Source organism: Syngnathus acus, chromosome 15, assembly GCF_901709675.1.
Source record: "Syngnathus acus chromosome 15, fSynAcu1.2, whole genome shotgun sequence".
NCBI classification, from domain to species: domain Eukaryota; kingdom Metazoa; phylum Chordata; class Actinopteri; order Syngnathiformes; family Syngnathidae; genus Syngnathus; species Syngnathus acus.
In genome coordinates this window covers 217,761-230,147 of record NC_051100.1, presented here as the reverse complement: position 1 = coordinate 230,147, position 12,387 = coordinate 217,761, and the positions used below count along the sequence as shown (strand labels likewise).

General features: G+C 46.7%; 3 protein-coding genes across 6 annotated transcripts in view; 2 read left to right on the top strand and 1 right to left on the bottom strand.

Moving 5' to 3' along the window:
- The first annotated feature begins 2,329 nt into the window (after positions 1 to 2,329).
- On the top strand, positions 2,330 to 5,065 carry LOC119134364 (WW domain binding protein 1-like). Its single transcript, XM_037270979.1, has 4 exons — positions 2,330 to 2,553; positions 3,246 to 3,348; positions 4,025 to 4,186; positions 4,296 to 5,065. The coding sequence occupies exons 1-4, from the start codon at positions 2,491 to 2,493 to the stop codon at positions 4,769 to 4,771; spliced, it is 804 nt and encodes a 267-aa protein (XP_037126874.1). The 5' UTR covers positions 2,330 to 2,490; the 3' UTR covers positions 4,772 to 5,065.
- Positions 5,066 to 5,532: 467 nt separating this feature from the next.
- On the top strand, positions 5,533 to 10,018 carry LOC119134356 (cytoplasmic tRNA 2-thiolation protein 2-like). 4 transcript variants are annotated; one of them, XM_037270963.1, is made up of 17 exons: positions 5,533 to 5,690; positions 6,234 to 6,308; positions 7,002 to 7,080; positions 7,269 to 7,328; positions 7,454 to 7,514; positions 7,589 to 7,698; positions 7,861 to 8,096; positions 8,248 to 8,383; positions 8,468 to 8,599; positions 8,675 to 8,766; positions 8,848 to 8,945; positions 9,024 to 9,095; positions 9,164 to 9,230; positions 9,308 to 9,380; positions 9,488 to 9,546; positions 9,630 to 9,687; positions 9,926 to 10,018. In XM_037270963.1, the coding sequence occupies exons 1-16, from the start codon at positions 5,635 to 5,637 to the stop codon at positions 9,673 to 9,675; spliced, it is 1,452 nt and encodes a 483-aa protein (XP_037126858.1). In that variant the 5' UTR covers positions 5,533 to 5,634; the 3' UTR covers positions 9,676 to 9,687; positions 9,926 to 10,018. The 4 variants fall into 4 exon arrangements, 2 of the variants coding, with proteins under 2 accessions (XP_037126858.1, XP_037126856.1); XM_037270961.1 differs by having other exon boundaries at positions 9,630 to 10,013; XR_005100315.1 differs by lacking the exon at positions 9,024 to 9,095 and having other exon boundaries at positions 9,114 to 9,230; positions 9,630 to 10,013.
- Positions 9,964 to 12,387, bottom strand: part of LOC119134605 (steroid 17-alpha-hydroxylase/17,20 lyase-like) — a 2,690-nt gene continuing 266 nt past the window's right edge. The window contains exons 2-7 of the mRNA XM_037271433.1: positions 12,327 to 12,383; positions 11,905 to 11,991; positions 11,386 to 11,604; positions 11,136 to 11,305; positions 10,881 to 10,984; positions 9,964 to 10,477 (exon numbers count right to left, since the gene is read on the bottom strand). Coding sequence (XP_037127328.1) covers positions 10,218 to 10,477; positions 10,881 to 10,984; positions 11,136 to 11,305; positions 11,386 to 11,604; positions 11,905 to 11,991; positions 12,327 to 12,383 — 897 coding nt within the window. The 3' untranslated portion in view covers positions 9,964 to 10,217. The remainder of the gene's footprint in view (positions 10,478 to 10,880; positions 10,985 to 11,135; positions 11,306 to 11,385; positions 11,605 to 11,904; positions 11,992 to 12,326; positions 12,384 to 12,387) is intronic.

The window sequence follows — 12,387 nt, the reverse complement described above, 5'->3', positions numbered from 1 at the left end:
GGCCAAAGGTCAAGTACAACTGAATTGCTGCTCTCTGAATTGCACCAAATTCAAATCGACTGTACATAGCGTGGACAATTGGATCGCTCGGCATTTGAGATTCCTATCAAATCAATGGCTCAACTAAAACTCGTGATCCCCTGCAACGTACATGGAGCAGGTCTGGAGCCACACGTCTAGAGAGACACAGTCCAGTGCCTGCTCCTTTGAGATGGGACAACTCGATGTATTTGGCCGTTGGAGATTTCGAACCTTTTTTTTTTTTTTGAAGTTGTCAAGCTGCTTTTCCCCCTACTTACCTTGAGAGAAACTCGTTCCAGTCTGCCAAATCCCTGTTTATACTGTACTGTAGTCATATGGCCATCTAGTGGTCTCGAGGTAAAGTACATGCGGTTGCTTTAGCTGACCTACTCAAGTCATCCATCATAACTTGATCTGAAAAATCGTTCAAAAACAATGCGTACGTCAGCAAATTTGTCTCACTCATTTTGCTCTCTCGCAACCAATGACGTATTGTATTTTTGTAATTTTCTAGAGTAAAAAAAAAGAAAGCGCATTCAGATGTAACCGGTCCGTCTCGAAATTGGTGTGATATAACACAACTTCATGTCATAACTCGTGCCAAAATCGCATTCATATGTAACCGGTCCGTCTCGAAATTGGTGTGATTGTTTCCTATAACACAACTTCATGTAATAACTCGTGCCAAAATCGCCCAATGAAATCTGGCTTTACGATTGAAGTTTTGTGTTGTTTCTGTTTGTTGTGCAATTTGCAAAATGGACGGTAGCATTTTAAAAAGCGCAGACAGTAGTAAGAGACATAAGCCCGTCAGGCAGGCCTTAATTCATTCAGTACTGCAGGTCTTAATGTGCCTAACCATCCATATTATATCGAATGCAAATCTATGTAGTAGCTGAGCCAAAACGATGGTTTCAGAGTTTCCGTATTATTTACAGTGTGCACACGCAACCCCCACGGATAAACTCTAGTCCTAGCTTCCACTTCACCTGTCAGTCATTCCTGGGTCCCTGGTGCTCAGGAGACCAAATGCCTGTCAGACCTCCAACAGCCCCTCAAAGAAGGAAACCCCCCCACCATCCCTCCCTCCCTCCCCTACTTCACCTCAATCCTTGTCAGAGCCGCCAAACCAAACTAAAGTCACATTCTAGAGAGTGGTCGGGGCTCCTGCTTTGCAGATCAGTCAGCGGACGCATGATTGTCGCTCACAGGGTCGGGCCCTTAATCCTATTGTTTCTCCGACAGGATTACTCTCTGCGCCCCCTCGCTCCCTGTGGCAGTGTGTGAGAGAAAGGCTAGATTAAGGGGATTAGCATGTATCCTCCTGACTTGTCAAACTGGGATGTAAGGAACCATTGACTTTCTTGGGATTCTGAATGAGGAGGTGCGGAAAAAAAAAGAGGCCATGAAAAGCGGCAAACAAACAAAAATTCCTCAAAGGACAATGTGATTTGTTTTCTTTTGTTCCCTTCAACTGGGCTGAAAAGTTCAAAAGACAAGTCATGAAGCGAGAGCCTCAAAAGACGGGGGGGGGGGGGGTGAAACGGAAGCAGAAAGAGGGTCAAGCGCAGCGTTACCTTATATTTACAACATGGGTTGCTTTCAAAAACCCGAAATCATAGCTCAGGATTGGCCCTTAACAGAAACTGTGAGCTTTTATCAAGTACACCTGAGTTGCACTCCCTTGAACGTTCTCACTATTTAGCTGACATTTTTTGGACCACAGTCATGATGACATGAAACAGTGTCGATCACAAATGGAGTAACGTTCCAGTTGGTTCATGCAGTCAGTATATACTACACTAGTCATTTGGCTCCATCTGGTGGTGGTACTGAGAACGACAGACTGATTGCAGTCAATAACCCAAGTCAATAAGGATGCTAATATTTTGGTTTTGAAAACCCGGAAGAAGCACCACACTTCAGGAGCGACAACAGTGTGATGAAAGGCAAAATGAATTGGAATATTTGCTTCATATTTATTTCACCTTTTTTTTACTTGGGCAGTTTTTGCTCCTCCATAGCCACGAGGCAGCGAAGCGACCGTATTTTAAAGCTATTTCTCCATTCACTTCCTTTCTTAAATGTACTTGATTCTCTGTACTGTAGCTCATTTAGTTAGTTGTGTTGAAAAAGAAACGGGTGCTCTCTTGCCTAGTGACTGGTGAGGTCAGCATCAAGGGAACCTATTGTATTTTTTCTATCAACGACCAATGGTTGCACACTCTTCCTGCTTCGACCAATCGTAGACAGATGAGGCAACTCAACTGTTGAAGTTTGGCACGACGTGATTTGTTTTGGGCAGCAGAAGCAGCAGCAGCAGTAGCAGAAGCTGCAGAAGCAGCCGCAGCCACGGTCACAGCCGCAGCCTGCCACTTTCGCAGATGTTCCCCCCCCGCCAGCCCAAAATGTGACATTTTAGCAGCAGTTTGACCATTAAGAGAGATCCGATCATAGAACTCCACAGCAATGGGGATGTTTGAGTACACCGTTGGACAAGAAAGTTTAGCGACCGAGGCCACAGTGGCGGAGGTAACATTGAAAGCTTAATGCTAACGTTAGCCTTAACTTTATGGAAGCCTTCCTTGACCGGTAGCCAAGAAGCAGCGAGTTTCCTATTACATATCATTTGTCATACTGTTTGCTTCTTCAACTCCAAACCTGATGACTGATTCTTTGTATGGATATCAGTGGAGCTTATTCGACAGCTTGTCAGTTATACTCTGTAGCACGTTCCCGGTCGGCCGCGTCCAATTCCAACAAGGAACAACTGCAACTTCTCTCATTGATGAACCTTTTCATTGACCGTGAATTAAACCGCAGTACAAATCCTTTTGAGATGAACGAAAGTGATTTTTCACGTTACATCGATGGATACTAATTCTAATGTGTTTGAACAAAACGAGAGTAGCAGCGTTTTCAGTGTTAAGCCAAAACAATCATGTGCATTCGTAAAGTGATTAAGTTCAGACTTTGAAAATGCACCTAAATTAGATTCCATTGAAAATTCGAATCACTTCTATCCATCAAGTATGGACGGACGCTCTCTTTTTGCACATGAAATCTCTGAGACCCTAACAACATTTCTATTTTCACTCCACAAGTAAATACAATGGTTTGAAGAGTAGGAAAAGGTTTCTCCAAAGTGGTGCAAATGTCTATCAAACTGTGAGCAAATCCATGCGTCCACTTATCAACATGAAAAGTGCCTTTTGCATCTGCAGGAGCGTTTGGTGTGCACGGGCTTGAACAACCAGAGCTATACCTGTGACTCTGGCCACTGCTGCGGAGAAACACAGTGCTGCAGCTACTACTACGAGCTGTGGTGTGAGTTACTCGCCTCCTTTTTAGGCACCCTGAAAGGTTTCACGTAGAATCAATCCTTTCCAACGAAATTTGATGGGGGAGGTTTTGGAATCATTGAATAGAATGATATTCTTCGAATGAATTCTTGAATCATATGTATCATAGAATGCTATTCTTCGAATGGATACTTTGAGTTTAAGATCTGCTACTGTGGGATAAGGAACGCCAGGAGATTTTCTGTCCTGGCACAGCAGCACGCTTTCTTTTTTGGCTTGCAGACCAGGGTGAGCATGGCAGATCTCACCCAATGGGAAGTTTGTAGGCCAAATCCAAGCATGAATCCAAATCCGGCCGGCATGCGTACTACGTACGTACGTACGTACGCTCGCAAGGTGAACGAGAGGCTGCGCACAATATATCTCGCTGCTCTTAAAGTTGGCCGCGTCTCGCGTTTCCTTCTACGCGTCAGGCGCATAGTTCATTTCTTTTTGTTTGATCACAGACACTCAGCAGCAACAGCGCTTTACCGCCGTCCAGGCACAAACAAGCCCGCCCGACATAGCTTGGTTGCTGCCACTGACAAATCTCTCCGCTCCATTTAAGAGTAGGAGCGGGCGGGCAGGCCATATATGGCTTGATATACAATGCCGTCTTAGAGCAACTGTTGTTATTCCGATTGTTTGTGTGCATGTTCCAGGGTTCTGGTTGGTGTGGACTCTGATTGGCATTCTGACCTGCTGCTGTTTGTGTCAGCACTGGCGCTCCAAACAGCGCTTCCAACAGCAGCGTCGGCAGAACGAGATCAACCTCATTGCCTACAGAGAAGCTCACAACAACTCTCAGGTTCCTCTCTACCTCAGTAAGGAAGACTTTGGAAGTCTTGCTCTGCATCTTCCACGCATAGCAGGCACCTGATATCATTTTGGCAGCAGTTGGCGGTCAAATCATCATTTGTTGTCATTTGTCAGGATTCCTACCCTCTTCTCTGTTGCCCGCCTATGATGAGGTGGTTGAGCGGCCAGCGACTCCCCCGCCTCCTTACACACCTGTCCTGGCAACACCTCTGCCGGCGCCAGCAGACGCACTTGAAGCACCTTGCCGCCGCCACCACCACCACGCGGCCACGAGCGTCCCAAGCGATGCGGCTTGTCCCGGCGTACCAGAGACCCTGCTGCCCCACTCTCAAAGCACCAGCAAGGATTCGATGCAGGGCAGGTACCGGCGCTTCACAGGGGACTCTGGCATCGAAGTCTTTGACGGCCAGGAGCTGTGGGATCCGCTGGGGGGCTTTTTGCCAAGAGAAGAGGCGGATGGCGGAAGGGGACAAACAGAGGAAGCCTGCGTCGGCTGCGCTTCCCGGGGATGCGAGCACGCCGACGGTCGCGATGGCCCGAGCCGCCGAAACACAAACGGACACGCCGCGGACCCACAGTGTCATGGGTAAACAATCAAGTATGGATACCGTAGGGATGGATGTGAAGTTGTTTTACAAAAAGTCTTTGACACTTTCAGGGTGAGTCATCGATTGTAGCCTTTTGTCGGTACGCTCGCATTGCAAAGCTATGCTGAGATCTTTTTCAGGCATCGTACGTGCTTTGCCACAGGTTCTAAATTCGCCGCGAGCCATTGCATCACAGTTCAATGGGAGTGCTCACGTGAGCTCATTTTGTTTCAGGGAAATGCATTACGTATGTATTACATTTTATACAGTAGTTTCAAAATAAATCATTATTTACTTACCTTGTGTGTGTGTGTGTGTTTGAGTGAGAGTAGCATACTCAATTCATTTTCCAATCGAGAACTGATCCTAAAAATGTCATTGGATTTTATCTTCATATAAATGAGTGTCACATGATTGAGAATGATATCACATGTATTAGCAGTTCAATAAAAAATGCAACCTTTTTCATTTTCCTAATCCAAGAAAACCCTGGCCAGCTTCACTTGTGTGTCCCTTTAGGTAGAACTGCATCAAGTTGCCGTGGCTTCCAAGCTTGACTCGACTTCTTATGCTGTGCTGTGCCTCGTTTTTGCCAACGTAGCTGATATGCGTGTATCTTTGGGCTATGTAGCACTTGCTCCGCCCCTCCAAAACTCAATTAACAATGACACGAACCCCAGCGAAAATTCCTAACCGGAGCTCCATACCACTAGTGGGCGGTAATGTGCCCGAACTATGCCAACCACCCTTAAACAGCGAGAGAGCGCCGAAGAAGACGAAGACGGAACTTAGCAAAACTTCGGACCGAACAGGCGTCGGAGACAGCAACCCGTGTGATTTTGGCTCGTGTTTCTTCTGTCGGTCCGATGTGTCAGGTTGCTGAAGCCTATAATGATGACTTGGAGCAGAAGGAGGTTCCGAGGTACCCTTTTAAAGCTTCATTGCACAAATGACGAAACTCGAGTTTTACGCACAATCTCGTACTTGCACATGTACAAATATGACACGGTTCTCTACATGGATGTGAGACGGGCCAGGTAAGCCTACATGAGTGAAAGAAGGTCATGAAGCATCGCTTTTATCAAGCTAGTAAGGCTGTTGGGCCTCTTTTTAGTTGCGATTCTAAAACAGATACTTCGCTTTTCCCGTCTAGAATCAAATTAGCGTCGCTGAGTTGAGGTAGCAAAGTGTCCCAAAAGGCCACAAGTTAAGATCATTTAGCACAAGAGAGCATTTCCGATGCCACCAAGATCGCTTTGGTTAGTTCAAACGGACGCCTTTTATTTTTTTGAATTGAGGTAGTTGTGTTAATGATGGGCAACTAACATCCTGTGTTTTTCATTGAAACAAAATTAGTCGTAATCCAAGGCATTTTTTGACTCTGGTCAAATCCTTTCATTTCATTTCTCAAATGTCCTCATCTGATTCTGAACTTTCTCATGCTAATTGCTTGATCTGCTGCTAGCGTGTCGAAGAAATGTGTCAAATGCAAGGAGGCGATTGCCGTGGTGGCCATCAGAGCAGGGGACCGATACTGCAGGTAAGATGCACACATCACTTAGACAGACATTTGCCAAAGAATTCCAATATTTACTTAGTAACACTATGCAACATACGTATGTGCATTTTTTGAAAAAGTCAGCCACAATTATTTTGGTACTTTTGCGCGATATGTCTGCTGTGTGCGCACTTGCTCCGTTTTGCTCCTCTTATTTATTGTGTTATTTGTTTATTTATTATTTATTCATCACTCTTATTATTCATTGTTTGTGCCTTCTTGTTTTTATTTTGTGTTGTTTACTTGTATGTATATCGTGTACTATGTCTTGTCACCGTGGGATAGTGGAAACGTCATTTCGATTTCTTTGTGTGTCTTGGCATGTGAAGAGGTTGACAATAAAGCAGACTTTGACTTGACTTGAATTCCAATGCCACTGAGCGTTTTCATGCATTGAGTAGAAACATTGGTTGAAAGCACTTGGAAAACGGAAAAGATGATAGGCTGGCTGGCTGGCCGGCAGGCTGGCAGGCTGGCCGGCCGGCTGGCCGGCTGGCTGGCTGGCTGGCCGGCTGGCTGGCTGAGATTTGGTTTCAGAAGTTGCGCAATCCAACGAATCCTTTGCTGTTGAGGCGCACGCAACTCTTGGGAAGGCCTACTGAGTTCATACTGACCACCTGTTTTGATGTTCTACACACCCCAGTCGCTTATTGCAATTTCATTCATTCTTTTTAGGGACTGTTTTGAACAGTACTTCCGTCATAAATTCAGGGCCATACTGGGCAAAAACAGAGTGATTTCCCCTGGAGAAAAGGTATGGTGCTTTGGACTAAGCAACACTCACACCCTTTGCGCCGCAATTGTCGTACCTACGTACGTAGGTCCATTACGCACAAGCCAGTGCGCACAATTGATTTAACATTCAAGTCAGTGCCCACAAAGCCGGTGGCCGGTACTTTCTGTTCACAGCGACTCCTCTGCTCATGGCTTTTCTACTCGTAGGTACTGCTGGCGGTATCTGGAGGCCCTTCTTCTTCTTCAATGCTCAGACAAGTCCAAGAGGTCTATCACTTTGAATTATTGTTCCCACCTTTTGCGGGCCTAGCTACTTGTTTTGTTTTTGTCATGCTGATCTAAAAGTCATGATTTGACTTACATGTAAGCCATCTTTCTCTCCCCACTTCCAGGCTTTGAGTCCAAATGCTCACAAGAAGTTGAGATTCATTCCAGGCATCGTCTACATTGACGGTAAGTACGTCATATCAAAGACGGTCCCTCTTCGCTCGCTTGCCAAAATCCGACTGGATTGCGTTTGCTTTCAGACGGCGGTGTTTTCAATCGCTCTGTGGAGGAGAGACGGCAAACGGTGGCAAAGCTTCAAGATATTTTTCAAGCCACGGGATTCCCCTTCCACGTGGCGCCTCTAGAACAGGTGGCCTTTTTCATCACTCAGTCAGATTGAGCGAAATACGAGGGCAAAATAGTTTCGGGCTGATGGTACCAAAATGAAAGCAAACGATGGCTTAGCATCGTATTTTCATGAATGATTTTGAAATACACGTGAAGGTCATTTTGTGTGCTTCTCCGCTCGTAGGTTCTCGAGCTTCCCAGTTCAGTTCTAGCCGCGGCCTGGTCTTCCTCGGCGCAACGAGCGAGTTCCTACACAGCGTGTGCGGATAACGTCATTGGCGATGCTAGCGACAACTGTTTGACAGCAGAGCCGCCGCGTGAACCTTCTTCCCCTTACGTCGACCAAACTCGCTTACTGCAGCAGCTTATTGACGCTCCCAAGACGCTGACGGCCAAAGAAGATCTACTCGGCGTGTTGAGGTATTTCTCTTTGAGCCGTAAGCGTTTGGATTCATCATTTTTGACATCAAACATCCAAATCTAATTTGAAGTGGAGGACGTCTGACAAAAATGTCTAACCCTAACCCCCCCCCCCCTCTTATTATCTCTCATTCTTCTGTGTTTTTCTTAGACAGCATCTTTTAGTGCACACAGCTCGTTGCGAAGGCTACACTAAATTGATGTTTGGAGACAACTGCACCCGACTGGCGGTCAAACTTATAAGTAGCATATCTTTGGGCAGAGGAGCACAGCTTGCTCAAGATACAGTAAGTGTTTTTTCTTGATTTGTTTTCTTCCGAAAAAGAAAGTGTAACAAATTGCTGCGTGTGTGTGTGTGTGTGTTTGAACAGAGTTTCTCAGACTCTCGCTATGGCAACGTGATGTCATTGAAGCCAATGAGGGACTACTCGGCCAAAGAAATAGCCTATTATAACCACATCTTCCGTGTCCCTTCAGTTTTCACACCCAACCTGCACACAAAGGCAAGATCAATCCCGATCAATCTGCACTCACTCAAGTCTCACATGCTAAAAGTCAAAAGTGCAATCTTTCAACAGAGTGGCGAGAAGGCCAGCATCCAGCGTCTGACTGAGAGCTTTGTCAATAAACTGCAAGTTGATTTCCCATCGACAGTCAGCACGATATACAGGTTAGGAGGACATTGGTTCAATCCTTCACATCAGTAGCCCAAAATGTGCGTTTGACTCGCAAATGTTGCTCCCTTGTGAAGAACCGGTGAAAAGCTGCAAACAACTTGTAAGAGTTCCTCCTCTGCCGACCCTGGCCCCAGATGTTTGCTCTGCGCGTGTTCCCTGGATACTACCATAGGTACAAGTTGGAAGTCGGGTGACAATGACACCGTTTCAATCTATTTCAAATCCTAAATTAGCCTTTGGCCTTTTGTAGAAAATGCTTCGGCCTTCCAGTCCACTCGAATCTCTGAATGCCTCTCCCAGACCAAATGTGTCGCTGACGCAGGTACTGTCCAATTTCAACTTTTATGCAACGGAGTCCGACGTATTTGCATGGAAATGGCTTGCTTCCAGGATGGACACGCCAAGGAGAACCTTGCCGTCCGTCTGTGGAAGAGAGAGGCTGCTGTTCCGTCGCCAGGTACATTTCCCACAATCTTGACATGGGCCCATGCGCCCAACCTAACCTAAGGTGTGAGGATGCCATTTGACTTGTAGTCACAGGGTTCCAGACGCAACGGATATCAGAGGCCTGCTGTGTTACAGTTGTCGGTTGACCGTCAAAGAGATGGTGAGTTGACAGACACGCAGATTGTCGGGTGAAGAAGGCCTTTGGCTTAGCACGTAGAATGTGGCGACGGCAGCCAGCAACAGCGTTTTTTTCCCCTTGCTTTTCAGTCTTCGGTGGATCGTCTACCTCAATACATCTTGTCAGAGGCTCAGACGAGGCAAAGGAGGTAAGCGCTCGCTTTGTATTTCCGCCAAGGGAAATCTGACAACAATACGCGGGTCAAATGATTGCTACTCTTTTGTTCTTTAGGTCTCGTATGAGAGAGGAAATCCGAGATTTCCTGCTGGAGGATTAGTTGACCGATTGTCTGGATCAGGAACGGTGTTTGCTATCTTCTGTGGTCACGTCCGTCTGCACGCACGCACGCACGCCTTCCTTCTCTTAGTTGGGGATGTGGCTGTGTTCCACTCAACCAATGTCAGCGGCCAACTGCCACCATTGATGAGCCCCAAATTAAGTTCAAGGCTTTATCTTTTTCATTTCTCCCCCCCAACCTATCTCCAATGGACGTCAACACGTTTTTTTAAACAAAATTCTTTATTGACAACACAGGCTTTCAACTTACTCGAGAAAAGAAAGTCAATTTCTGTTCCGGGAAATCACGAATGTCTCTTTATTATAAAAAACAAACAACTGAAGTCAAGTCAAAGACTGTTGATTTTCTTTAATGATATTTATATGTAGAAATATCGATAGTTATAGAAAACCCTGAAACAATGAACTCTTGTCAAAAGCAGTTGTCATTTTGATGTGAGGTGGAAGTGTGGCGTCTGCTGAAAGTCACGTCTTAACTTAGTTACTTTTCAAAGCAAAGTCAAGTTACTCAAGGTAAATGTGCTAGAAAGCACGCCATCTGGGTGTGACGGTCACCTTGTACTTGGCTGGTTGAAGGACCACGCCAAACTTGCCCTCCAGCGAGGGAGGAGGTTGACCGGCTGGGCTGGAAAAGGTGAAACGCTGCAGAATCCAGGCCAGGAAGATAAAGAGTTCCATCTTTGCTAAGGCCTCGCCGAGACACACCCTGACCCCGGCACCGAAGGGCATGTAGCTGGACGACGGCTTGCTCAGACCTGTGCCTTCGCTGTTCAAAAAGCGACCTGCAGTGGGGGGAAACCAGATGAAATGGAACTGCGTCCCCGTGTCCACATTAAAAAGTCCTTTTCTCATTCTGTTTGGCGATTGGGACACCCAGAGCACCACTGGAATCATCCATCCTTGTGGCATACATATCATGTTAGCTTTTCAAATCCAGGTCCTGAAAGCAGAAATCCTGCCACGCTTTTTGCTTGGAACGAAGCACCGGCCGGCCCACTTGCGCCTGTGGGTAAAGCCAAACTGAATGCTTTTGAATTTGGGGACCTGCAGCTCCGTTCTTTCAGTTGTTGAAATTCTTTTGCCTTAGCATGTGATGATATCGTCCCACCCGTTTCTCCTCTACTGCCGGCGCCACTTTTGTCATTCACGACCACGATGTATACCATACTATCGGTCGCTTCTCACCTGGGTCGAAAAGTTCAGGGTGTTTCCATTCTTTCTCGTCGTAGTGCAGTGACCACAGGTTGACGATAACTCTGGTCCCTTTTCGCACTTTGAAATTTCCAAGGCTGGAAAACCAAAATGTTGTATCAGACGTTTCTGGCTACAGCTGCTCGAATGCAGGAATGAAGATATAACAGCTACAAACAGAGACCTAAATACGAATGCATATTTTGCACGATTGTACAATAACTAGCCCCTGTCCCATCGGAAGTGTACCTTGTGTCCTGGAGGGCAACGTGAGGGATGAGGAGAGGGGAAACGGGGCGGATCCGCAACACCTCCCTGATGGTGGCCTCGAGGTAAGGAAGACTGCCTCTGTCGCTCAGGAGGGGGCTCCGGTCCCGCCCTAAATTGCTGTCCATCTCATCCTGGATCCGTTTCTGCACCTGAACCCGCCCCAACACACACACACGCACAGACTGGCAGGCATGAGCTCTCTGCCAAAATAGCTGATAATAAGCATTACCTCAGGGTGATAGAGGAGGTAGATGATGGCCCATCTGAGGACGGTGACGGTGGTTTCCACCCCGGCTCCAAAGATGTCTCCGACAGTCATAAGGATGTGGTCGTCGCTAAGGCCCAAAGGCTGGGAACTCATCTCTGCCGTGTTGTTGTTGTGGGCATTGCGTTTTGCTCGGAGCAGAGCGTCTATCAGGTCTCTCTGCAAATGGTCACTGTACTGGGCCTGGTGGGGAAGGGGCGGGGGGCAGCATTTAACACCGCCACGGCCCTTACTGGAATATTGATGAGATCTCATTGAAGGCTATTCAAATGAAAGCTGTGGCACCATACGCTGCAATGTCAGCGCAGACAGTTTTCTTTCCTTGAACCCGTAAAGCTCACATGATTGACTTCAACACTTTACTTCTGACTTGACCACTTTATTTCTTGCTCCCCTCTTTGTGCAATACTCTCTTTGGTACTACTTGGAAAGTCATGAGCCTACTCTATGGTCCAGACCTAACAAGATATCTAGCTACTGTACCTTGTGTTCTTCATATTTCTGATGTAGAAGTTTGTCACGGGTGGAAACGCATTGTTTCAGGAGACGCAGGTCTGCGTTGGGAAAGAGCTGCAAAATCAAATGATGCTTTTCAAAACATGATGACGCTACATGTCATTTCCACCAATATTTTCATTCCACAGTTGACGAAGAAATGACACGAGGTGTCGTTCGTTCGTACGCTCTTCTTCTCCTGTTCAGGGTCACGGCCGATCTGGGTCTTATCTCAGCCGAGGAGTTTGGTCGAGAGGTGCGCCCGACCGAGACTGACCCGTCGAGCGATTCACATATCAGTCTGGCTATTGTCAGGTGGACGAATTCAAGTTCAAGCGTACAGATACATGCATGTGGGCGTTTCTCAGGTGAGCATTTCAAGCACTTTCATACATATGACGTTTGCTGACCTGGAGCCAGGGGAAAATATCCACCAGGCTGTCTTTGGCGACGGTGTCCACAATACCCTGG